This window comes from Penicillium mononematosum, assembly GCF_028829835.1.
Source record: "Penicillium mononematosum strain IBT 11891 chromosome Unknown utg000002l:1.0-8112719.0:1.0-8118358.0, whole genome shotgun sequence".
Lineage (NCBI taxonomy): Eukaryota > Fungi > Ascomycota > Eurotiomycetes > Eurotiales > Aspergillaceae > Penicillium > Penicillium mononematosum.
This window is the reverse complement of record NW_026643272.1, coordinates 6,411,667-6,437,197: the sequence shown is the minus strand read 5'-3', so window position 1 is coordinate 6,437,197 and position 25,531 is coordinate 6,411,667. Positions and strand designations below refer to the sequence as shown.

The window sequence follows — 25,531 nt, the reverse complement described above, 5'->3', positions numbered from 1 at the left end:
CCTAGGTAGTTGCTTGTAAATGAACACAAAACCTATATAGGGAATAGAAGTGCCAATTACATTAACCATGATAATCCAAAGAGGCACCGGCATATGTTCAACGTATATCTGGTTAACCAAGAGGCTTCATACTCCAGAGCCTCTACATGTTCACGGGTCACTCTTCCGATGAGGTCATCTCGAATAGATTCGCTGAGTCATCATTTGATCTTCAATCTCAGACAAGTAAGGAATCAGCATCCCCATCCTAGCTCGAAAGACTATTATCAAGGGCTCTATTTTGTATTTGGCTCAGCATTGGAAGCTAGGCCAGCTCAGCATATTCAGATACAAGTGCGTTGAGTTGCCTTCCTTTATACCTATCGTCATTTTCTTGCCAAGACTGCATTGGCCAAATCCGGTCTCGTTCGGGGCGGAGTTTCAGGAGAAGTGTCGCGGTCTGAAGCCACACGTGTTTCTTCAACTTTTGACGGGCCTCTATACAGGTCCTTTGGATTGAATGTTGGAAAAATGATTCCTCACAGGAGTACAGCCCTCCTGTCTGTAATTGTCTTCGTCGCGCTTTTGCTTTTCATTTTCTCGTCCTCTCCGGTCCCTGATACCGGCGAGCAATCAGCCACAGGCCCGGCCAAGTTTGTGCCCACACCGAAACTACCCTCATTAAGCAACTTCCACCTGCCTCGTTCCGCCCTCCCTCGCACGAGCAGCCCGAGGAACAGAACAACAGCACACACGGCGAGTCGAAATGGTACAGCACACTCGAGTGGTTGAACCCATTCTCCTCTGCCATCACGTTGGATGAGAATCGCTCCGTCCTCCCTCCCCTTCGCGAACGTCGACCGATCTACACGTACTACGATGCGAAATATAACCCCAACAAAGCCAATGGCAAGGATCTCAAGGATTTGCAGAATGCCGATGCGGAATTGCTTCTCGCATGGCGTCGGGCATGGTTTGCTCAAGGATTCAAGCCCGTAGTATTGACCCCGGGCGATGCGATGAAAAACCCCAACTATGAAGTTGTTCAGAAGTGGAAACTCGCGCCCAAGACACAGAACGAGGTATTCGCCTGGCTTGCGTGGGGGCACATGGGCACCGGCTTGCTGGCAGACTTCCACTGCTTCCCCATGGCACGTTACGATGATCCCATGCTCTCATACCTCCGCCGTGGGAGTGTCCCAGAATCAATTACCAGGTTCGAAAACCTCAAGAATGGCCTCTACGCGGCGGACAAGTCGCGGATCGATGCGGCAGTTCAGAGCGCAGTCCTGAAACTCGATGATAAAACTCAGTCCTTTGTCGATCTGATTGCACCGGAATCGTTCAAGGTCGAGCCGCCGAACGCTTTGGCGTTTTATAAATCTGCAGCCATCACCTCCCGCTACTCTACCGTGCATGAAAAGATGACCCAGAACCCTGCGAGTGGTCAGCTGGCTCTTGTCCAACTGATTAATGCCCACCTGCACAATCACTTCCATAGCTCCTTCCCCGCCGGACTAGCCGTGCTGAAACCGTTCCCTCAGCATACTACCGCGCTGGTGGAACCTGCCCTGCGACTGGCGAAGGCTCTTATTCAGTGCCCCGAGTCACCCATCCCCGACTCTTGTCCACCCAATGAACCTGAATGCCGACCGTGCGGGTCCGGGTCTGCAAAGCAACCCATGCGTATCAGCCAACCTTCGACTTATAAAAACACCACCTTCTTGTTCACCATCGGTACCCTTCCTCACCCCTACACTCTTATCAGCCTGCAGAAGAACTCAGAGGAGATCACAACACCGCAAGTTCGCCGGGAGACCGACCGCGACGCGTGGTTGTCTGAGGTGACCAAGGAACACCTTGGGCCCGAATTGGGTTCTTCATACCGGGGAGTAATTTTCAAGCAGGTTGTCGCAGGCGAAGATGCCGTCGGGACATCTTTGTGGATGACAGTGGAATCTCTTCCTGCACAGGCAGGTCAGAGTCTCCCCTCAGAACTCCTGGACGAGTTTGAATGGCAGTTTGGTTTCAAGATTCCCCGTGGGAGTAAGATTGATCCCGCAACTGAGAACGACAAAGAATCCGCCAAGAGCGCGCAGGATCGCACGCCAAGCGAGCAAGGCGTTGGCAAAGAATATGAACTCATCCAAAAGGCCCGCGAAGTAATTAAGACCAAGGAAACGAATCGCATCGGCATCAAGGATGTTGTTGAGGCTTGGAATCTGGCGGACACAGAGGTTTGGCGTTTTGTTAAGGCCTATCGGTAAGTTACCTTGTCTCTAAGGTCTCATGGACTCTTGTTAATTCAGTTATTTTCAGGGCCCGAAGCGTCGTTGAACGACAGAAGTGGGAAGAGGACGAGAAACCTTTCGCAGGCTCGAGGCAGTGAGCGTGCATTTACGGGATTACCATCTACGAACCATTTCTTTTTTTTTATATATATATGTATTGTAGCTATTTTTTTTTCCTTCCGTTTGGTGTAATTCAGATATAGAAATTTCACCAACTGGACAAATATTTAATTATTATATGTGGAGATAAGGAGATAAGGACGTAAGTACGGAGTAGTAATTCCAGCAAAACAACTGGGCCAAGAATCCGATGGTCATCCGACTTCTCATCGGACTGTGGCGATCCCCGCAAAGAGAACGGAAAGTCCCAAGTGGGCCTGATATCGAACTCTGGGGAACTGATCTCATCGGACTTCCCCTCCTTCGAAACTAACCTCTCGAAGACTTCATTTTAGTAATATATTCATGTTGCGGACAAGCTCCCCTAACTCGCCCGCAACTCGCCCGCAACTATCTTGCTATAAAACCAAGATGCACACCTGAACTCGCCCTTGAAAGCCTACCTCTCACTATCGCCACAATCGCTACATCTCCACCATGGCACCCGGAATCCTAGAGACGGGTTCTACGGTCGCGGTTGAGAAGCCGAGCAGCCTGTCTGCCTTGACCGAGGACTGGGATGACACTATTCGGTTCTATCTCAACGGCACAAAGGTTGCGGTTGATACGATCAACCCGGAAGTGACTCTACTCGAATACCTGCGGGGTATTGGTTTGACAGGTACAAAGCTTGGATGTGCCGAGGGAGGCTGTGGTGCTTGCACTGTGGTGGGTCTCAGTCAACTATATCGGGTTATGCACCTAGTGCTAACCAGAGGGTTATCTGGTCAATAGGTCGTCTCCCATATCAATCCCACAACGAAGAAAATCTACCATGCCTCCGTGAATGCCTGTATTGCCCCGCTCGTTAGCATTGACGGTAAGCATGTTATCACAGTCGAAGGCATTGGGAATATGAAGGACCCCCACGCCATCCAGCAGCGGATTGCGGTCGGTAATGGAAGCCAATGTGGTTTCTGCACTCCTGGTATAGTCATGGTACGCCTATGTGGCCCTTTTGCTTGATTCGCTTTTTGGAGGGAATCTGAAGTTGACTGATAGCTTCAAGTCTCTTTATGCCTTGCTGCGGAACAACCCATCTCCCTCGGAGCATGATGTTGAAGAAGCTTTCGATGGAAATCTTTGCCGCTGCACGGGTTACCGACCTATCCTAGATGCTGCTCAGAGCTTCAACTCGACGAACAACTGTGGAAAGGCCTCTGCCAATGGTGGGTCAGGCTGCTGCATGGAGAAAAACGGCTCCGGTGGTTGCTGTAAAGGGTCTTCCACCAACACTGGAGAGAACGAGACAGTCGATTATAAGTTCCCTGCGCCGGACTTCAAGCCATACAGTTCAGACACAGAGTTGATCTTCCCTGCCGCCCTCCGGAAACACGAATACCGACCCTTAGCATATGGCAACAAGAAGAAGAAATGGTACCGACCAGTGACCGTCGAGCAACTGTTGCAGATTAAGAACGTCCACCCAGACGCCAAACTAATTGGTGGAAGCACGGAGACACAAATTGAGATTAAGTTCAAGGCAATGCGATACGCGGCCTCCGTCTATCTGGGAGACATCCCCGAATTGCGACAATTTACCTTGCACGACGATTATTTGGAGATCGGTGCAAATGTGTCGTTGACGGACCTCGAGCACATCTGTGACCAAGCGGTAGAGAAATACGGCGATGCCAGAGGCCAACCTTTTAAAGCAATCAAGAAGCAGTTGCTCTACTTCGCTGGGCGACAGATCCGAAATGTCGCTTCCCCAGCAGGTAACCTGGCCACTGCATCGCCCATCTCTGATCTTAACCCGGTTTTGGTAGCAACGAACACTATCCTCGTGGCGAAATCCCTCGAAGGCGAGACTGAAATTCCAATGACCGAATTCTTCCAAGGATACAGAAAGACCGCCCTCGCCCCCAACGCAATCATCGCTAGCCTGCGCATTCCAGCCGCGAAGGCACAGGGAGAGCACATGCGGGCCTACAAACAGGCCAAGCGGAAGGACGATGATATTGCCATTGTCAATTCCGCCTTACGCGTGACTCTTTCTGAGACCAACGATGTGGTCAGTGCCAATCTTGTTTTTGGTGGCATGGCAGCCATGACCGTCTCAGCGAAGAATGCCGAGGCGTTTTTGGTTGGCAAGAAGTTTACGAACCCCGCTACCCTGGAGGGAGTCATGAGTGCACTGGAGCAGGATTTCAACCTGCCGTTTGGAGTTCCTGGCGGTATGGCTAGTTACCGGAAGTCTTTGGCTCTGGGCTTCTTCTACAGATTCTACTACGATGTACTTTCAGGACTCGATGTGAAGGCTTCGGATCTAGATCCAGATGTTGTTGCTGAGATTGAGAGAGCAATTTCTACCGGATCAAAAGACCTTGAGACCTCCGTCGCCTATCAACAGAAGATTCTTGGACGAGCAACTCCGCATGTTGCGGCGTTGAAGCAGTCCACTGGCGAGGCACAATACACGGATGATATTCCCGTGCAACAGAATGAGTTATTCGCCTGCATGCTTCTGTCTACTAAGCCTCATGCCAAGATCCTCAGCGTTGACACATCCGCGGCGTTGGACATTCCGGGAGTTGTGGACTACGTGGACCACACGGATCTCCCTAACCCACAAGCAAACTGGTGGGGGCAGCCCAAGTCCGATGAGCTTTTCTTTGCCGTCGATGAAGTTACTACTGCTGGTCAACCGATTGGTTTGGTTCTGGCGACTAGTGCTAAAATTGCCGAGGAAGGTATGAGGGCTATCAAGGTCGAATATGAAGACCTCCCGAGCATCCTTACGATTGAGGAGGCCATTGAAGCGGAGTCTTACTTTGAGCACTATCGTTACATCAAGAACGGTGACACCGAGGAAGCTTTCAAACAAGCTGACCACATCTTTACTGGAGTCTCGCGAATGGGCGGCCAGGAGCACTTTTACCTGGAGACCCAAGCCTGCGTGGCAATTCCAAAGCCGGAGGATGGTGAAATGGAGATTTGGAGTGGTACACAGAATCCTACCGAAACGTGAGTAGCGATATGCTTTATTTCTCATGCGGAATATAAACTAATCCTTTACAGACAAGCCTATGTCGCTCAGGTGACAGGTGTATCTGCGAATAAAATTGTATCGCGTGTGAAGCGACTTGGTGGTGGCTTTGGCGGCAAGGAGTCGCGATCTGTCCAGCTGGCTGGTCTTTGTGCCACTGCCGCCGCAAAAACAAGACGACCTGTGCGGTGTATGCTCAACCGTGATGAAGATATATTGACTTCCGGTCAACGTCATCCGTTCCTCTGCCGATGGAAGGTTGGTGTGACCAAAGAAGGAAAACTTCTTGCGCTTGATGCAGATGTATATGCCAACGGAGGTCACACGCAAGATCTATCAGGTGCCATTGTGGAGCGAAGTTTGTCGCACATTGATGGCGTGTATAAAATACCGAATGTGAACGTGCGCGGCCGGATCTGCAAAACCAATACCGTGTCAAACACAGCTTTCCGTGGCTTTGGCGGTCCGCAAGGCCTGTTCTTCGCTGAGAGTTATATATCGGAGATTGCAGATCACCTGGATATTCCAGCCGAAGAGATCCGGGCCATCAACATGTACAAGCCAGATGATACGACGCATTTCAACCAGTCTCTCAAGGATTGGTATGTGCCGTTGATGTACAAGCAGGTGCTAGAGGAGAGCTCTTACAAAGAGCGTCGGAAGGCTGTTGAGGAGTACAATGCGCGGCACAAGTGGTCCAAACGTGGGATGGCGATCGTGCCAACCAAGTTCGGTATCTCCTTCACAGCTCTCTTTTTGAACCAAGCAGGGGCTTTAGTTCACATCTACCACGACGGCAGTGTCCTCGTAGCACACGGCGGTGTTGAAATGGGACAAGGCCTCCACACAAAGATGACCATGATCGCCGCCGAAGCGTTGCAAGTGCCGCAGGCGAGCGTCTTCATTTCCGAGACAGCGACCAATACAGTGGCCAATACCTCCGCAACCGCTGCTTCAGCCAGCTCCGATCTCAACGGCTACGCCATATTCAATGCATGTGAACAGATCAACGAACGTCTACGTCCTTTCCGTGAGAAGATGCCCAATGCCACCATGAAAGAACTTGCCCACGCGGCTTACTTCGCCCGTGTCAACCTCTCCGCACAAGGATACTACCGTACTCCGGATATCGGCTACGTATGGGGCGAGAACAGTGGCCAAATGTTCTTCTACTTCACACAAGGTGTCACGGCAGCCGAAGTCCAGATCGACACACTGACAGGTGATTGGACGCCTCTACGCGCCGACGTGAAAATGGATGTGGGTCACAGTATCAACCCCTCAGTGGACTACGGCCAGATCGAAGGCGCCTTTATACAAGGACAAGGTCTTTTCACTACAGAAGAGAGTCTCTGGCATCGTGCCTCGGGTCAGATATTCACCAGAGGCCCGGGCAACTACAAGATTCCTGGCTTCCGTGATATCCCGCAGATTTTCAATGTGAGTTTGCTGAAGGATGTGAAGTGGGAGAACCTGCGCACTATTCAACGCTCTCGTGGAGTCGGCGAGCCACCCTTGTTTATGGGTAGTGCCGTCTTCTTTGCCATTCGTGACGCCTTGAAGGCTGCACGTAAGCAGTGGAACGTGAATGACGTGCTTTCTTTAGAGTCCCCTGCTACACCTGAGCGTATTCGGATTAGCTGTGCTGATCCGATTATTGAACGGGTGAGAGTGCAGCCCAAGGAGGGGGAGAAGAGCTTCTTTGTTGCCATATAGTGGCTACGACTTCATGGCCTACGATTTGTATGAGATTATGCCCTGTCTTGGAGCTTATGTTTAGTATATTGTAAGACAATCAAATTGAAACCTGTTCTATCATGTTTATACCGATTTGGGATGTGTTATACGAGGTCTAATTCTAGGATGATGTTTCGACACGACTCGCAGATGGGAAATATTGATTTTGGAATCAAGTGGTATTCTTGATTCTATAGAAGCGCTACCTTTATTGGAAATTATTATGACAGAACACCAGCCCCATATAGAAACAAATGACCAGGGGAAGTACAATGAAATGCCGGAGATGGCAGAAAGCGAAAGGGAGAATTCAGAGCACAAGTTCGTAAGAAAAGCGAAGATCAAACGAAAGATGGAGGAAGACAAGATTATATTTCCCGTCATCGCTTCACATCATATTCAACGTAGCTACTTCCCCTTAGATCAGGACCTGAGTCCACCTGCAATGCATGTCCATAATTCCTTTGCCCTGCAAAGCCAACCTTCTCATCACCATATGATGACTGTTCATTCCGTACAGGCGCGGACGCTGCCGCCGCCGCCGTGTACTGAGGAACAATGTGTCCATCTCCAGATATATTTCTCGGAACCGCAGTAAGCGGAACTTCAGTAAAGCCATTCGGATCTTGGGACGGTGGCCCGCCATCGGGCACGGGATCCAGGACATGACCCCGACCCCCCCTCGCCGCGGTGCTTGTCGCGGCTCCAGAAAAGCATCATGGCGCGAGTGATACCAATCAAGGCGATGAACACCCAGAGAAGGAGGATGACAGTGGCAATAATGGCTTCCATTCGTACGGCTTCTTCGAGCTTGTTGATCACGGTCATGACGACCTCGGTGATTTTGTTGGCTGTTTGGTCGCCTGCATCGGCGAGGAAACTATCAGAGGGGTTGGAGCTGTCGTTGATGCTGGAGGAGGCGCCGGCGGAGAATGTGTCGTTTGGAAGGGTGGGGAGCGAGATATGTGCGTGCTCAGCTACCCAGTTCAGACCCTTTTGGAGTGCCTCTGCTTTGAGGCCGATGAGGCACTCGTATAGTTCGTAGACGGGCTCTTGTAACAGAGTACCTTTGAAGGTCTCGTTTAGTACGCTGGATGTGTTGTAGATGAAGAAGTTTAGAGTCCCGTTTATGGCTTGCGTGCTGCTGTTGACCCAGCCGAAGACGTTGTGGTTTAGGTCGGTGTCGAGATCCATGATGGCCTTGTTGGCGTCGGTAGCCCAATCTGTCGAGGCACTCTCTAGTGAGTCAACGACCTTGTCTGCGAATTCTCCCACCTCGGCACTCAATGCTGGGACTGTTTGCTTCACCGAGTGCAGGAGCAGGTATTGGCACAGACAAGAGAATAGTGCTGCCAGTGCAAGAGCCAGCACGAAAAGAGCAGGGATGGATGTTGCATAGGCAATGGCCCATCGCACGAGGATCTGTCGGCGGCTGTTACTGAAGTGACTTGCTGCCTTGATACCCGCAGCCGCGGTGTATGGCCGAGAGACAATGTACACAACATCCATTGGATCATGGGCTTCCTTGCGAACCAGCTGGGAGCGCTCTTTCATTGAGCGCCATCGGCGGATTTCCTGCCATGCGATTGGAATGCACACCAATATGGCAGCCACAACGAGGACAGCAATGAATATTTTGCGTGCCTTTAGTGCTAACTCGGTGACCCCGTTAAAGAAATCGTTGATGCCTTTGTTGTCGTTGCAGAAGGCCAACTGTTTCTTGGCAGGGACCGGGAGAGCAGACCGATCGAAGCTGTAAGCGCCCAAAGTGCCGTTGACCAAGTCCTTGACTTCTTGAAAGGGTGTTTGAAAGAGGGTCTTGGTGTAATTCTGGATTTCTTTGAAGTTGGGAAGGACGACGCTGTCCAGCTCTTCGACCGTGTGGTTGACCGACGACGGAAGAGACAGATTCTCCAGTGCACTGATCGAGCTGTTGAGATTGATTGGGCTAGGATCGTCCGAGAACACACTGGCCACTTTGTTGATTGTCTCGAGGAATGAGTTCAATTCGTCTTTATATTCATCGACCGTACTCTCAATCTCGCCACTGATTGTCTGGAGGGTTTTGTTGATCCATTCAGTAGCCTCTTTGACCAATTCGATGCCGGCCCCTACTGTGCCGCGGACGGCCATTGTAATGAGACAGGCGTAGGTGGAGTACATCATATTAATGACAAACCAGAGGATCTCCCCAACGCCCGTGATAGTCAACAACAACACGGACTTTAGGGCAGAAACAGCCTCATCAACTGAGGAAGCCACAAGCTCATTGGTCCCCTTGGATAGGTAGTACGGCATTGAAGCCATCGCACTACCCATGGATTCCACTGACGTGCATGCAGAGAGCGCCTCACGCTTGGCGGATGCCATGTTGGACTGCAAGTCGCCGACTGCAATCAATACTCGGAACAGAATAAGCAGTAAAAGTATTGTCCATCGATTGATCCATACTTGTGAAAGTCGAGCTCGCAGACCGAGATAGGGAGTGAGGCCATCCGGATGTAGAGGAATTATCCGCCCCGTGCTTGAGTCGTGAGCTCCATAAGGCGGGAGCAGTGGAAAGATGGACCGCCCAGATCGGGAGAATACCATTGTAGTGTATTTTCTTTTTCTTTTCGAATAGATAATTGCCAAATGTTTCAGAGGTGATCTCGTCCAGCGAAGACCGGGAATGCTTGGAGGCGTAATTAAGTCAAGGGAAAATATGCAAAGCCTGCATCAAAACGGAGTGTTCTTAGATGAAGATAAAGAGAGCAAAGGAAAAGAGCCGGACTAGTGAAGGGACATGGTGTATATAATTTCTTATAGATGTTGAATGAATGGGGGGGGTCAATAGATGAATAGAAGAGAACAATAGAATGAAAATGAAAGGGACAATGAATCTTCAAATATAGCAGTCAGCAAGACGTCACCTGAAAACTGTCAGACATCTTGGGCGGCAGCAGACATTGCAATAGTCCAATGTTGCTCATAAAGAAGCAGTTGAATGGACCTTGGCAACCCCGTATAGTCGAGACAGCCCCAATCAGAGCGAACCATAACGATTTCGAAACAAAGAAAGTATAAAAATAAAGACTGAAGACAAGGAGTCTGTGCAATGGTTTGTTTCATGAAGCATCAGAGCGTCTCACTGGCTACTTTGAGTGTCAAAAGCGCCGGAGTGGACAATCAGCCAAATATAGCCATGGGCGCTTAGCCGCCCACGACTGAGAGCCAATAGGCGGACAGCAAGGGCCAGTCGATCTTAACATCATGCTTGTACAGATATTTGGTCCCTTGTCATGTGGGTAGACGATACGCATGTTGTTTGACATCCCTTGGGGTTTAGTCCTTGTTCTGGCTGTTGCCGCTTAATTCGGTGATTTCGTGTGATTCGATTCACCGACTCGCTCACTCGAGTGCAGAGCAGAATTTCCACACGCACAACTTTTGGTGATAGAAAGATAAGTAATCATATTGCAATATATTCCATTATTATTATAAGTTATTTAACAAGTCCACCAAAGGTTGAGATGTGTGAAAAAAGTACTTGATGCTTATTCGAGTTGTGGTCGCCGGCGTTAAAAGGGATGTGTCACGTGATATTCACCGAGCTCGTAAGAAACGTGACAGCACGTGACAAACTCGCACCCTAACAACTTGCAACGACATGCCGTGCATTCTATGATAAGAAGCCTGCAGGATTTGGAATTCTTCTTGTGCTGCGTTAATCTATGATATTTACGAATATACAACTGCATTACTGGCTTTTTGAAGTACAATTTCCAATCTCTTATGCATGCAAAGAAGATTGATATAAGCAAAGGTGAAATTGAATTCCTGAATCTGTAGCTAAAATACATTAAAGCCAGCGCAAGAACAGGTCTGTTAACAGGGTCAGAAACGCCACCGCTGTTCATGCGGCCTCCGATCCTTTATGTCAGTTCCTCGATTTCGTCTTTGGTTAGTTGGCGTTGCAAAGACAGCTCAATAACGAGGATGTCGCGAAAATTGACACCGTCTTTAATCAGTTGGTGGTGAATGGCTGCTCGATAGCGAGGAATATCACGGAAATTGACACCCGTCTTTCAATATATAACTTCAATGGCGAATATGATATCGACATGGTGTGGTTCAGGATTTGCAAGGAGGTGACAAGCAGCTTGAAGTCGTATCGTTTTCATCTTTCAACATTGAACTGCATGGTCAGGGCGTTTGTTCAATACGGCGACCTCGTATCACGTATTTTCATGCTCTAGGGACGGAAACTCACGGAATATTCCGGCCCAGACAAGCCCCAGTATGGTTTCTTGAGATGCACAACCGTACCTCGATGAGAACCATAAATACCATCGAGGCTACTCCATACCTCGATGTTTCAATTGATTTTGACAATATCGAAGAAACAAGTGCTCAGAAAATGCAAATGTATGTATCTTCATTTCTATCACGCTCGCCCGGTCAGTCGTGACTTCCGATTGAAGAATCTCTGACAGTAGCACGTGCATAGTGTTTGTCTCATCCATCGTGTCGAATCTTGAAGCTTGTCTCTTTTGAGTTCTTCATCTTCGACTCGTCCGAATCATTTTCTTTCAATCCTCTCTCCCACGCACAACAATTGAGGTTTTCAGTGCGCTCCTTCTCATCCCCTTGATCTCCTTGAGCTTCAAGCTCTTGGTCAAAGAGACAAAACTTGCCATCGTGACGAATGACCCAAGATCCACAAGTAAGTTGTCGCACATACTCACGCGTTGGGTCGCCACCAACACTTATGGACCTTGGCTGATTCAAATAGCCCACAACACGCACACCCATTTATCTGGTTGGTGCGCTGATTCTCATCCCCTTGATCTCCTTGAGCTAAAAGCTATCGGTCAAAGAGACAAAGCTTGCTTTTATGACGGATGACCCAGGAATTCGCGAAGTAAGTTGTTGCGCATATTCACGCGTTGGGTCACCATCAACACCCATGAACATTGGCTGATGATGCATGATTTAAATAGCATCCACAACACGCACACTCATACCTGTGACTTGTGTATGTCCCTTTTCATCCCTTTGATCTCCTTGAGTCACAAAGCCCTTTGTGAAAGAGAAAAAGCTTGTTTTGTCTCATGGTGCATGCGTGAGCCAGGCTTTGCACAGTAAGTTGCCGCACATTCTCACGCGCTGGGTCACCACCGACACCCACGGACCATGACCCAGGGACCTGCATGATTGAGCAGCATCCACAATCCTTTTTGTGAGATCAAGGCTCAGTGCCTTTAAGTGTTTTAAGGACCAATCTTGGTAAGTCGCTTGTCGTGAAGTCGTGTCTCTCATCATTCTGTCGACTGATGCATGGTCGGGGTAGTGCACATACAATCAGGCGCGTCCTCGACTTCCACCAACACACATGGACCTTGGCTGATTATTGCAATAGCGTCCACAATCTTTCATTTGAGAACAAATCTCGCAACCTCTAGTTGAGGCCGATCCCGGTAAGGCATTTGCGTTGAAGCCATACCACTCAAACGGCCCCGCCGACTGACACATGGTCAAGACAGTCCATACAGTCTCTTGCATGAGACCAAAACAATCTTGGACCGAAGAGAGCCCTGTGCCGACCAAAGAGTATTTGGTAAGCTCATCATGCAGCTCCTCCATGCGCCTCAACTGACACATCAAAAACCCAGTGAGCGGCAAGATTGCTGTTGGCTTTTGCCGATTGTCAAGTGAGTCCTCTTGTTAACTGTGGTATTGGATATCGATGGACCTCAACTAATGCAGAGTCAGTTAAATTCCAATACCGGACAGAGAACATCAAATACCTTATTCTTATTTCCACTCGGTATGTCTTCCAATCCAAGGGGAATCAGAACTCGATAGAGAGTCGCTAACCGACGAGATCAATTCCACAGTTTATCATCACCATCAGATGAAATGCCTACTGTCTTCAGCAAGTTTGCCGATGTTGAGATTTCGTCCCACGATCTCCAACCTACACCTGTACAGGGACAGGACGAAAAGTCGGAATCGCACACCCAGCTGCCCAGCTCCGATGTATATCAAGTGAGCCGAGCCGAGTTGGAACAGCTCAAGGCAATTCTAGGGGAGATTGTGACAGAGAGACGCCTCATAGACTCCCAGCTCGAAGCCATAAAGCAACATCCCACAGTCGAAGGCCGTGTGCCAGAACTGCTCAATCCTCCGTCAATTAGAGCCGAGATGGGGCCTACCGAGGCAAGCAGATCCCCAAGGGCAGACATCGACATGACTCAGTCCAAGTCACGAAATTGGACGGATAAACGGGCTGGGCTCACTCTGGACAATGGGCAGCTGAGGCTGAGGATTGAGGAGTGGCGGACCCGTGCTCCGATATTCCGCGTGGAGAACAACACCAAGGGTAACCCGAAGTGCGACCTTGATGCAGCGATTGAAAGCCCTGAGCTCGTGCGTGTTGACTTTAAGATCCCCATCGATTACCCAGAGGGCATGTTGGGAATCATGAGATCGATTGAAGCGCTCTTCACGTCTCCAAAGAGGATCGCCATGAGCAACGTCGAGACCGGTTCCGCACCGGCTTGCCGAGAGGCAACGAACCCCAAGCGGCACAGCTATTACATGAAATGGACAGCCCCATGGGAATCATCCGGCTGCCGAGTAAGCTGGATGAAGGCGAAAGAAAAGTCGTCAACCCTAAGGTTCAAGTTTGTGAGTGGCAGGAATGCCAACCCCGGGGAGCAGATGATGGTCACTGTTGACGAGCGTGACCATTTCTACCGGAAGATCTCTAAAAATGACCCTGTCAGTATAAAGACTTGACGAGTAATCATGGGATCTAACTAACATATCACAGAACACTTACGGCAAATGGATGGCACTTCCGGTCCGGATTTGGCTGCGCATTCAATGTCTGGTGTCAGAGACTAGCGGCGTAGACAACGGGCTGTTTGGGAAGTTGCTTGTCGATGACGTTCCACCTTCTTCTTCCAAAAAGAAGAAGAATAAAGGAAAGAAGTCATCAAAGAAACCTGCAAAGAGAGCCCGTGAACATTCCACGGCTGAAGAAGGAAGATCTGAGGACGAAAAGCCTGATGCGTCAGTTGTGCCAAGTCCAGGGCAGTCAGTGTTAGGGGAAGAACATACCATGGAGAAAGTGGGAAGTCAAGAGTTGACCAAGGAGTTGACCGAGGAAGAGTTGCCCCAAGAAGAGTTGACCCAGCATGAGTTGACAGAGCAAGAAGAAGAGTCAACCAGAGAGGAGTCAACGAGGGAAGAGTCGACAAAGGAAGAGTCGGCCCATCATAAGTCACCCCAGGAAGAGTTGACCAAGCGGGTCTCTACACTCACGATTGATACCTGGAAGAGCAACCAAAGGTTTAAGGGCAAGGAGAAGGGAAAGCGCACACCTTCTTCATCTGGCTCCGACACAGGAAAGAGAGACGCAGACCACGTTCCTGTTCACACCACACACAACATGACAGAGCAGAATGATGGCTTACTTCCAGAAATGCATGACATCGCTCCACAGGATGTCCTGACTGAGCAGCAACTTGCGGGAGTTGCTGGCCAACAAACAGTCAATGCCTCCCGGGTCCCTATTACCCCCATTGACTCGACTACCCCATTTTCTCCATCATTCGAGACAGCCCGAACCCACATCTCCCCCCGCACTCCCCTCCCCTCATCCTCTTTCTCGTCTTTCTTCACACCTACGACCGCCTTACAGAAGATAGACGAGGATCACGGGGAAGAAGCAGTGCAAGCGGAAGGAAACGAGCCAGCAAAGGTTTCAGATGAGCTGGGCTTGACTCCGCAGGGGGCTGAGGTTGGGCTTCGGTGTCCTGTCTCGGACAACAGGGGCGAGGTGTGGTTTTCTGGTAAGTCCCTTACTCTTTATACCATTGTTGATGCAGCTGCTAACTATTATTTAGACTCTGAAGAGTACCCTGGCGGCCACGAGGCGCAGGAGCCAGTCTTGCGTCGGAGTGAGTCTTTCGACGTGGCCAATCTAGGTATGCAATCACATTTTACGCATGTTTTGCTTCGAATACATGCTAACAAAAGATCACAGGGCTTTTCGAGGGCCAGGAAACCACATCCTCGTCCCAAACGGCCGACCCTCCATCGACCTCCTGTGCCTCTTCTGTCTTGTCCACTGCAGAGTCCGCTGGGTCTGCGACTTATGATTCCAGTTCATCTTGCACTGTCTTGGCAGATGACCAAACTCCAGCCGAGTCTAGCCAACATGACAAGAAGAGAGCATACAAGAAGAAGAAGCGTGAGAGACGGAAGTGTAAGAACTTGATGAAGCGTCAGGAAGCGCGCGATGCGGACGCCGAGTTCCCCGTCTCTAATGCTTCTTCCAAGGAAGATGGAGTGGAAGGTCGTTCTCCGTCTCCACCCGAGTCGTTTGAGGATGATGAACCGACTCCCACAGCCATGCAGTTCGGCAACATCGGGCCTCCAACCCCTCAATCACAGTGGGACTTGAGCATGATCGGGATTCTCTGCCAGAAGGCAGACTGCCAAGTCGCCTGTGGTTTCGGGGATGGGGGCTCCGTTGTTTGCCCTAAGTGCGGACCGTTTTCCTTGGTCCGCTACTGCGGCAAGGACCATCTGTGGGAGGATGCCAAGATGCACTGGGGGGGATTGCGGGAAGATCCCAGTCTTGTACCAGCACGTGGCCGGTTCGATTCCGTATGACGATCTCGTGGGTCCACCAATGCTTCCCAGCCTTCACCAGTGGGACAACCCTGAGCGCCATCGTCAGGCGTTGTGGTTCAGTTCCGCCCGCGACCGAGGTGACTACTTCGTGTTCGCGGAGTGGGACGACCTGGTGAGGGCTGAGGACGCTCCAGCCAGTCACTTGGCGCTGCGATGTTCACCTCGAATCGCACACATTGTGCGATTCGAGGACGCCGAAGAGAAGGACCGGTTCCGCCGGTGCCTTGCAATTTGTCTCTTCGGTAAGTTTCATATCACTTTTAATTTCTTTACACTTTCAGCTTCATCTCACTCTCAGTTTCCCTGCGCTTTGATATCAAACAACCCTCACCAATGCCTACTTTTTAGACCATATGCTAACCTTTCTTTCCTCCCAGCGGCGGTTGAACATCCAGCCCTTGTGGACTATCTTTACCGGCTTGTCCGGGACTGGATGCGGGCCCACAACATGTGGGCCAGTGACAAGGACATGGACAGCATGCTGCGGTATCAGATGGGACTCGAGATGGGTGGCACCATCGATGCGAGCAGTCTTGGTTTGCGGCATGCTTGTGAGACGGAGTGGATCGGTGCTGACCGACGCCACTGCGAGGATCCGACCTGCGCGAGCGAGCGTCGCCCACGTTGCTCGGTAACCACCGTATGGGGTTGGGCTTCCGGAGAGTGTGCGAAGCCCTAGAATCCAACTATTGGATTCTGAGGGCGCACCGAGCCACCCATCCTTCGGTGAGCGACGTGGATGCTCGCACGCGTGGTGGAGGATTCTCGGAGGTCCTCGCGAAGGACCGGCGGACATTCCGCCGTGGCGTCGGTTGGGACGGGGCGGGAACGGGCCCCATGGAGGTGGAGATTCCGTGGTCAGGGTAGGGAGCCGTCCCCTCCCTAGCCCTCTTTGTACCGGGGTCCTGGACCTGGGGTGGCTGGTTTGGAGAGAGATATCATCAGTATTCAGTCGGTGGATGCCCCCCCAGGTCCAGGATGCCCATTTTTGTATTATGCTTTCGGTGAGGGGGAGTTGATCGCCCCCTCCTTTGTTTATAGGAACAAAGACCGTCGCGTGGTTGTGCCTCTGTCCTACTGTGCCTTTGTCCTTCTGTGCCTGATTCATTGTTCTCAGGTGCTGTACGTTATGTAGACGTAGCTGTACATGAGTAGATCTGTACTAGTAGACCAATCATATAAGAGAAGTTTCATGGGGAATTAGTTTCTGTGGCATGTTTTGCATCTTTATATCCAATTTTCTATTGGCATCATAACACTTCTATGCATCTCTCGTCACTTCTCACATATCAAATCCCTGCATGTCTTTGTTTACTGGGTGATATACTTCTTCAGGCCTCTCAAACGATCCTTGGCAGTCTCAAGAACATCATCATTCTTGCACACCGCAAAGCGGAGATAATCCTCAGCAATGTTGGCATTGGCATCAGTGTAGAATTCAGTGGGAGGGATAGCAGCGACGCCAACCTCCTGGATGAGGAACCAGCAGAGCTTGAAATCACGAGGACGGCTAGCAACATGAGGCGGGAATGGATAGTCAGCCGGCAGCTTTACAGAAGCCATGTTGGCAAGCACAAAGTATCCACCCTCAGGATCAGAGTACTGTAGAGATTGTTGTCAGCAAAGTCAATGTATGGCAGAGTAGACTTGATAGTTAAGGGTTAGAGTAATCACATACCGGGATACCAAGCTCATCAAAGACCTCGCAGAACCGCTCAATTTTACCCTTCATATCTGTTCGGCTCTCGTCCCAGAAGCCCTCTTTTTCTGCCTGCTCAAAAGCAACAGCAGCAGCTTCCTGGAGAGGGGACACACTGCTGTAACAGATACGGGTGTGTGCACCGGCCACGTACTTGATCAGGTGTTCAGGGCCGATGAGGTACCCGACACGCCAACCAGTAGCGTAGAAGGCCTTGCCGGCAGAGCCCACGGTCAAAGTGCGCTCGTACAACTCTGGAGACAGAGTAGCGATTCTAGTGTAGGGAACATAGAAGAGGCGGTCGTAAACTTCATCAGACAAAATGATAAGGTTGTACTTCACGCACAGTTCACCAATGCGCTCGAGTTCCTCGCGCGAGAAGACCTTTCCCACGGGGTTATGCCTATGAACACACAGTTAGTTGAGACTTTATTCGCCTTTGTAGATCAAGGCTGCTTACGGTGAGTTCAAGACCTGTTACAATTAGCTTGAATATTCATGAAAGTCTTGGTGTTGCATGCTTACAATCATCTTTGTCTTAGGGTTCATGGCCCTCTCGAGCTCCTCAAAGTCAATAGTCCACTCCGACGCAGGAGATGTCTTAGTCGCACCATCCTTAGGTGGGTGGAGGGGAACATAGCGGATAGTACCGCCGGGCATCTCAATGTTGCTAATATATCTATTCCAAGTGAATTAGTATGCCTTGAATTCTTCTCGCAATATCGGGGCTCCTTACTGGTCAAAGAAGGGCTCGAAGATAATGACCTCATCACCATCCTCGATGAAGCCCATGAAGGCACTAAGCATGCCTTTTTTGGATCACTTGTCAGCGCCAAATGTCCATTTATAGGTGAATTATACCGATCTCTCACCTTCATTTGCGCCGGTTGTGATCGAGACCTCGGTCTCGGGGTTTAGCTTCTTGCCAAAGAAGGGCGAGTAAGCATCCGCAATAGCCTGCTTGAGGCGAGGGCGGCCCTATATTGTATGAGAACTCGTGTAACCATGCGCAAATCCGTTGGCGATCTCTACCTTTGTCGGAGAGTATTGGTTGCATTCCACTCGGTCTAGCGCATCTTTCGCAGCGTCAAGAGCGAACTTGGGAGGGTTATAGCCACTGCGTAGAAACATTATATGTCAATTCGTATCCATTAAAGTAATTGGGGGTCCTCGAAAATGACGTGACTCACAAGAACCCTTGGCCCATGTTCACAATCGGCTGAACTGGTGAAGCTGCAGCGGCTTCGTTGACGATTGACCTTCAGTCCCCATTTAGTATGTCTTTCCAAACCTGTTTCTCGAAACTGCATACCAAACATCCTGGCGCTGTCCTGCTACCCGCTTGGCGGGGCGAAATGGATCGGGTCGTGAAGCTGTAGCCGACATCGCTCTTGCGCTGTAACCAGGTCGGGGTGATGTCGCAGGGGCGGAGAAGAGGATTCTGGACCTGCAATTCTGTGATTGAGCAAGAATATGTCGATAAGAGCGGGAAATCATGAGTGTTGAAGACAATAAGAAGAGAGAGGACAAGACATGGAGAAGTTGAATTTCCCCACCATTGCGTGCTCCGGATTCGGCTCTGACGGCCCTCGGGAGTTGTGTTTTATTTCTCTTCAGGTCATTCGGAGATTATATTGTACCTTGCATGTCCTTACATGTATGTAGTACATATCTAAAGATTCTAGTACTTACTACCTATGTACGCAGTTATGTAGGTAGGTAGTTGATCTTGTTGCCCATTTTCAGGCACCAAGGCCTGTTACTTACTAATTAACGCGTTGAACGCGTCGTACCCGCGGGTGGAGGCTATCATTTCTACGTTTATACGTTTACCTCACCTTGAAGTCTTTGAGTAACCTAGTGAATGACCCGATCATTCTCCGGTCATCATGGTATCCTGCCCAATATGCGAGCAATCTGTCTCCCAGTTAAAGATCAACGACCACATCGACTCGGGATGCCAGAGCTTCATCGAAGAAGCGTCGTCCTCTCCAGGCGAACTGGCATCTTCCCAGAAGGGACCAGTCCCAAGCATGTTTCAACCTCCGTCCGCGCGCAAAGCTTCTGCCCAGTCGAATATTCCGAAAGATTCCCCGTCCCGTCCCACAACGACCCCACGCGCCCTCAACAGCAAGCGATCATTTATTGAGGAAGCAGAATCTAGACGGGAGGGGGATGGGCCGAAGCAATTAAATGGTGACTCAAAAGAGCCCCAAGCAAAGCGCCCGAAGATCAACGCTTTCCACAAAGCAGCACCTCTAGCCGAGCGCATGCGACCTAAAACGCTCGAAGAAGTTTGCGGCCAAGAGCTTGTCGGACCTAACGGCATCCTGCGCGGACTCATCGAACAGGACAGAGTACCGAGTATGATACTGTGGGGCAGCGCAGGGACAGGGAAAACAACAATCGCTCGAGTCATTGCGTCACTGGTGGGCAGCAGATTCGTGGAAATCAACAGTACGAGCAGCGGCGTGGCAGAGTGCAAGAAGATATTTGCCGAAGCTCGTAGTGAGCTGGGACTCACTGGGAGAAAGACGATTATCTTCTGTGACGAGATTCACCGATTCTCCAAGTCACAACAGGATGTCTTCTTGGGCCCGGTGGAGAGCGGCCAGGTCACGCTCATCGGTGCCACAACGGAAAATCCATCGTTCAAAGTCCAAAATGCACTGCTCTCACGTTGCCGGACATTTACTCTTGCAAAGCTTACCGATGAGGACATCATTTCGATCCTTCATCGTGCTCTTCAGGTTGAAGGCCCGAGCTATTCGCCCTCCGAACTGGTGGACGAAGAGCTAATCCAGTATCTCGCCAGATTCGCCGATGGAGATGCTCGCACTTCGTTGAATTTGTTGGAGCTAGCCATGGATCTGTCAAAAAGGCCTGGAATGGACAAGGAGGACCTGAAACGATCCCTGACCAAGACGCTCGTGTATGACCGTGCTGGAGATCAGCATTATGATACGATCTCCGCCTTTCACAAGTCCATTCGAGGGAGCGACCCAGATGCGGCACTCTACTACCTTGCTCGCATGATCCAGTCGGGCGAAGACCCCCTGTATATCTCTCGACGGCTGATCGTTGTGGCTTCCGAAGATATTGGCCTGGCGGACAACACCATGCTGTCACTTGCTATATCCACACATTCAGCCGTGGAGAAGATTGGACTCCCGGAAGCGCGAATTAATTTGGCGCATGCTACCGTGGCGATGGCGCTATCGAAAAAGAGTACTCGCGCGTACCGTGGCTTGAATAACGTCTTTGCCGCCTTGAACGAGCCGGGAATCGCGGGCTTGCCTATTCCTGTTCATTTGAGGAATGCCCCGACGAAGCTCATGAAGGAGCTGGGCTATGGTGCGGAGTACAAGTACAATCCAAACTATGTCGACGGCAAGGTTCAACAGGATTACCTGCCAGAGCAACTCCTCGGTCGTACCTTCCTGGAGGACTTGGATCTTGGCACGCGGAGAGACCCTGGGTTGAACAGTATATCATATCAAAGAAATTGATTGTCTTCACTGTTTGATCATATCTCTCTTACTATACATCAAGTCCAGGCCCATTCTATGGGGCTATGACATCGCAGCCTTCATACTTCCGTTCTTGAACCCCGGAAATTACATACACTAGGTAAACCTTATGCCTAGCGATGCGCTATACCGGATCTGGAATCGGCCTCATGGGCCTGGTCATGCCTGGTCGTGCCTGCTTCACCTCGAGTGACGCCGTTAGGTTCTTGCTATGATGTTGAAGGTTCAGAGCTAAGCCTCAGCCAAGGTTTGGCCTGGTTATCGATGGTACTAGTCCGTTTTGAGTAACTTTAGAGATGCCCAGGTGTATCCTCTAGTTCCGTATTTACCTCACATCACCCATTCTTTACCTTCGCAAAGGATCGACAACTCGTTCAAGTACAAACATCGGTTTGTTATTAGGCTCTGCCCTGAGCCCGTCCTTTCGCTCTCGCCCTTTGCTCGACGGTCTTTCAGAACCTCGCTCAGTGCTATTCCTCTCGTTTATCCTCGAAACCATGATAGCTCAAGCTGCTACACGGCATCAGCCATCTCAATTCTCTCCTCATCCGAACCGCGGGCGTAAATACGCACCGTCGACACCGCATCCACCGGATTCCATCTATCCTGTGAGTTCGATCTCCCATCTCGCCCTCTTACGTCCCGATGGGTTTCCTTCAAACCTGCACGTCTCGTGAATTTTTGATACTGACTACAGACCTTTCAGTCTGCCATGTCTCAACTCGCATCAACCATGCCTTACTTTTCCGATTCCAATATCGAGAGTTCAATGCCACAGACGTGGCAACTGTCGTCGACGACGACCATGGTATATGAGACCCAGCCCGTGGATCCAGACATGCTCGAAATGGTCAACGAACTTGACAACGATTCGATAAGCAGCCAACCTCAGGAGATTAGTGATCAACATCAGGAGCTGGTCCTGCTTGATGACCCATTTGGTTTTGATTCAATAATGACACCTGCCACAATTGAAGACCAATTACAAAACTCCATATCTCCCGCAAGCTCGAAGTCTCGACCCTCGAGATTCTCCAGCCCCAATGATCTCGGTTCCTGCAAGTCGGCTGAATATGAGCGTGCTCGAAGGGAACACAGCGGTGGTGAAACCCAACCATTTGCTGCGCCAGTACGTCCGCCGTCTCCCCCTCTCGACAAGATGTATCCCGATGGCTTCGTCCTATGGGATCCAGCGGACCCTGGGAAGTCTGACAACATCCGCGAAAAAATCACCCGTAACCAGGCCGAACTTCAGCAACAGAGAGACGATATCGCTGCACTCAAGAAAGCTGGCGGCTCGTGTATGGCATGCTACCGGGCTAAGAAGAAGTGTGGAACAGCTACACCCTGTCCTCCATGCTCTTCTAAGGGTAATCGAATCTGCTTTCGAAGTTGGGGAGATCTATGTCTGCTTGGGCCGCCTACAGGGGACTCCCTTACGATCCTTAGCTTCCCGTCCCAAGCGGCAAAGAATAATTTGCAACGTATGAGTGATGAGGTCTTCAAAGTTATGGATGTATTCAAAGCGGTTGTCAATATCCGCGAAACATATGGCGGAGCCTGCACTGCATGGAATTGGACAGTAACGAGGGCCAGTATCACGCTATCGAGTAGAACAGAGTGTCCCGTCGAGGATTTTATTGCTGGGGTTACCAGTGCCCTCCGCCCCGTGGATTTGGTCAAAATTGGAGATATAAACACAGAGAACCCACTCGTCTGGAACGCACTCAGATTGGCAGATCTGTTTATAGCCATTCGAGCCTTGGCGCAAGCTCAAATCCGTGCCTCCTGGTATGAAATTACTACCAGGCGACTCGTTTCGTTTTATCTTTTGATTCTCTCTTTTCGGAAGCTAGCGCAAGTGTCTGAGGATTTTTGCCCTGGTTTGTACGTGGCCCTGTGTGGAAAGGACAAGCAGAACCACAAGAAAAGCCGGCCACGGAAAGAAAATGAGATTGATCCTGCTTGGGCCGCCGCAGCATTGTATTACCGAGTTATATGTGCCTTGCAAGATCTCCTAAACAACCACCTCGTTGCGAGAATATTTGGCGCCTCCAGCTGTCATCTGAGCGGTGTTCGTGAAAAACTCGAAGACATCCTGTACAATGTATCCCCCGGACACGGGGCTACGGGCAAATCCAGATCGATCCTTGAGGAAGGAATTCCCAACCTCCAGCCATCGCCAGACGTGGACATGGCTTTCTGGCTAGGAGACCCCGAGGAAATGTCGTCTGTTCTGAGGCAGCATGACAATCCTTTTTCGACGCCACCCTACCAAATGCAAGCGTTCTTGGCTGATCATTTCCCTCGGCCTTGCGGTTTGGCGAATCCTGTTGAGCAGGCCGGTGGGCTCTTGCAACCGTCAGCGGCTTCTCACGATACGGTGATTGCCCAAGCACAGAATGGCCTTGATCACATGGCCTATGCCGACCAGATTGAAAGCTTCGACTCGAGTACTCTGTTTAACTTCCCCAGCAATGAGTATGGCAATGCATTCGATCCAATGACTGCAAACTTTGTCGATACAATTCCACCCGATACAATGCCAGTCTATGGCTTCCAGCAATCTCTGTACAATTGTTGAAGCTGTCTGCAACATCAACATTCGCTCACCACTATTGTTTTGTTTGTCTATTTCACAAGTTACTCATGGGAGGAAAATACGACACTCGTTTCAGGAACAAAGTTGCTGGATAGGAAGTGAGGTTTTGTATGGGTTGGGGGAGATATGTCCAATTGTTTGTGATTAGCACCAGGTTGTGCTGTGTCTAGAAGTTCGCTCACTCGCTCATCGAATGTCTTCTAGAAGAAATAAATTTGAATCCTGAAATTTCCCGAAAAGTAATAATATTTTTCGTTGAACGCTATATCTGTAACAAAAGCAAAACAGCGAGTCATTCCGCCCGCGTCTGGCGCGTCTCCAGAATCCTCCCACCGCCAAACACCCCGTGGACCTCATCTAACCACGCATTCTCATGGGCTACAAGCCCCTCCACTTGAATTAATGCTGAAGAACTCTTGATCCAGCCATCTAATTAAACCTGAACACGCCATTCACCATGGCCTCTGGCCAACCCTTCGCGTCGCGCTCCTACGCCGGCACGAAACTCCCAGAACGCTCTGTCAACACGAACGCGATGCCCTTCAGCGCCTCATCATTCTCACGGCATCGCGGTCTGGGAAATGCCAACCAAGGCGACTTCAACGGCCCCGAAGGCCAAAAGCAAATGCAACAGTCCGCGCCCGCGCCCGCAACAAACGCACAGTCCCATGGCCCAGCGCAGGACGCGAATCCGCTAAGCAGACTCACCGAAGAGCAGAGGGAAGAGATCAACGAAGCTGTAAGGGATACTCCGAGCCATCTAGACACCACTGTTCTCCCCATACTGTATTCTCCTGCAACTCCGCTTCTCCATCTCCCTCCAAGGAGGTAAAGAAAAAGAGAAGAAACCGCAACACCAACCCACTTCAAAACCCCGTCCAAACCCACCAGCTAACCAACTTCTCAAAGTTCACCCTCTTCGACCTAGACCGCGACCGCCACCTGGACTACCACGAACTCCGCGTCGCCTTCCGCGCGCTAGGCTTCACACTCGGCAAACAAGAGCTAATCTCCCTCCTAACGACCTACGGCGTCCCCCGACCACAAGTCCAGCAACAACAAGCCGCGGCAGGCAACCAGCACGGCCAAACACAAGCGCTATCAAACAAAGGCCCGGTGTCGAACCCGCAACACCCGTCCAACCTGCTCATGCCGCTCTCGTCGTTCCAGGCCGTTACGGCGCTGAAGATCCTCGAGCGGGACCCGCGGGACGAGATCCTGCGCGCGTTCGAGCTGTTCGATGAGGGTGCTAAGGGGTTTATTGACCTGGAGGATTTGAGACGTGTTGCGAGAGAGTTGGGGGAAACGGGGCTTGAGGAGGAGGAGCTTAGGGCTATGATTGAGGAGTTTGATCTTGAGGGTGTTGGTGGTGTTACTCGGGAGGCTTTTGTTGGGATTTGTTGGCAATGAGTTGGATGAGGGGGATTCTTGGTCACCTTGTTAAGGCTTGGATATGGTTGGATGGGCTCATTCTCTAAGACCGAGACTTGACTGAGGGTTGATTGTTTGTGCATGGGGTTTTTCCTGGTGTTGGGTTTTGAGTGTGTTGCTTGTTCTCTTGTCGTTTTACTCATGTGCTTGTTTGGGAGTAAGTGCCTGCGTTCTATTTTGGGTCAAGATCGAACTTCGAATGGATATTCATTCCTGTATATGATGTCTACATCTACTCTCGACAGTTACTATGCTTGCAAGGTGAGAATGCGGTGTGATTCATAGGCCAAAGGGCTTCGACGTAATCTACTCAAGAAAATGCATACAAATTCAGGAAGGCAAGTAGCCACAAGAAAGGAAAGCCCAAAAACACCAGATCGCGGGTGTTAGCATACTATACGGGAAGATAATAACCAAACATCGCGC

At 50.5% G+C, this 25,531-nt stretch overlaps 9 protein-coding genes across 9 annotated transcripts; 6 read left to right on the top strand and 3 right to left on the bottom strand.

Annotated features, from left to right (window-relative positions):
• Window positions 1-510: 510 nt before the first annotated feature.
• On the top strand, window positions 511-2,368 carry N7519_004230 (uncharacterized protein; the record flags this gene model as incomplete). The annotated part of the gene is made up of 3 exons (XM_057291006.1): window positions 511-636; window positions 666-2,242; window positions 2,299-2,368. The coding sequence occupies 3 exons, from the start codon at window positions 511-513 to the stop codon at window positions 2,366-2,368; spliced, it is 1,773 nt and encodes a 590-aa protein (XP_057152208.1).
• Window positions 2,369-2,867: 499 nt separating this feature from the next.
• N7519_004229 (putative xanthine dehydrogenase HxA) lies at window positions 2,868-7,134 on the top strand (the record flags this gene model as incomplete). The annotated part of the gene is made up of 4 exons (XM_057291005.1): window positions 2,868-3,098; window positions 3,165-3,368; window positions 3,439-5,396; window positions 5,451-7,134. The coding sequence occupies 4 exons, from the start codon at window positions 2,868-2,870 to the stop codon at window positions 7,132-7,134; spliced, it is 4,077 nt and encodes a 1,358-aa protein (XP_057152207.1).
• Window positions 7,135-7,761: 627 nt separating this feature from the next.
• prm1 (pheromone-regulated protein PRM1) lies at window positions 7,762-9,525 on the bottom strand (the record flags this gene model as incomplete). Its single annotated transcript, XM_057291004.1, has 1 exon — window positions 7,762-9,525. The coding sequence occupies one exon, from the start codon at window positions 9,523-9,525 to the stop codon at window positions 7,762-7,764; it is 1,764 nt and encodes a 587-aa protein (XP_057152206.1).
• A 2,127-nt stretch (window positions 9,526-11,652) lies between these two features.
• On the bottom strand, window positions 11,653-12,349 carry N7519_004227 (uncharacterized protein; the record flags this gene model as incomplete). Its single annotated transcript, XM_057291003.1, has 2 exons — window positions 11,653-11,916; window positions 12,293-12,349. The coding sequence occupies 2 exons, from the start codon at window positions 12,347-12,349 to the stop codon at window positions 11,653-11,655; spliced, it is 321 nt and encodes a 106-aa protein (XP_057152205.1).
• Window positions 12,350-12,765: 416 nt separating this feature from the next.
• N7519_004226 (uncharacterized protein) lies at window positions 12,766-16,710 on the top strand (the record flags this gene model as incomplete). The annotated part of the gene is made up of 8 exons (XM_057291002.1): window positions 12,766-12,848; window positions 13,035-13,920; window positions 13,973-14,996; window positions 15,051-15,131; window positions 15,191-15,806; window positions 15,853-16,085; window positions 16,221-16,379; window positions 16,436-16,710. The coding sequence occupies 8 exons, from the start codon at window positions 12,766-12,768 to the stop codon at window positions 16,708-16,710; spliced, it is 3,357 nt and encodes a 1,118-aa protein (XP_057152204.1).
• Window positions 16,711-17,154: 444 nt separating this feature from the next.
• On the bottom strand, window positions 17,155-19,039 carry N7519_004225 (kynurenine--oxoglutarate transaminase; the record flags this gene model as incomplete). The annotated part of the gene is made up of 9 exons (XM_057291001.1): window positions 17,155-17,445; window positions 17,522-17,945; window positions 18,003-18,016; window positions 18,068-18,221; window positions 18,279-18,351; window positions 18,415-18,520; window positions 18,575-18,659; window positions 18,733-18,801; window positions 18,855-19,039. The coding sequence occupies 9 exons, from the start codon at window positions 19,037-19,039 to the stop codon at window positions 17,155-17,157; spliced, it is 1,401 nt and encodes a 466-aa protein (XP_057152203.1).
• Window positions 19,040-19,431: 392 nt separating this feature from the next.
• N7519_004224 (ssDNA-dependent ATPase MGS1) lies at window positions 19,432-21,051 on the top strand (the record flags this gene model as incomplete). Its single annotated transcript, XM_057291000.1, has 1 exon — window positions 19,432-21,051. The coding sequence occupies one exon, from the start codon at window positions 19,432-19,434 to the stop codon at window positions 21,049-21,051; it is 1,620 nt and encodes a 539-aa protein (XP_057152202.1).
• A 518-nt stretch (window positions 21,052-21,569) lies between these two features.
• Window positions 21,570-23,656, top strand: N7519_004223 (uncharacterized protein; the record flags this gene model as incomplete). Its single annotated transcript, XM_057290999.1, has 2 exons — window positions 21,570-21,680; window positions 21,779-23,656. 2 exons carry the CDS (start codon window positions 21,570-21,572, stop codon window positions 23,654-23,656), a joined length of 1,989 nt encoding a protein of 662 aa, XP_057152201.1.
• A 475-nt stretch (window positions 23,657-24,131) lies between these two features.
• On the top strand, window positions 24,132-25,084 carry cdc31 (putative cell division control protein Cdc31; the record flags this gene model as incomplete). Its single annotated transcript, XM_057290998.1, has 2 exons — window positions 24,132-24,413; window positions 24,584-25,084. 2 exons carry the CDS (start codon window positions 24,132-24,134, stop codon window positions 25,082-25,084), a joined length of 783 nt encoding a protein of 260 aa, XP_057152200.1.
• Window positions 25,085-25,531: the final 447 nt, after the last annotated feature.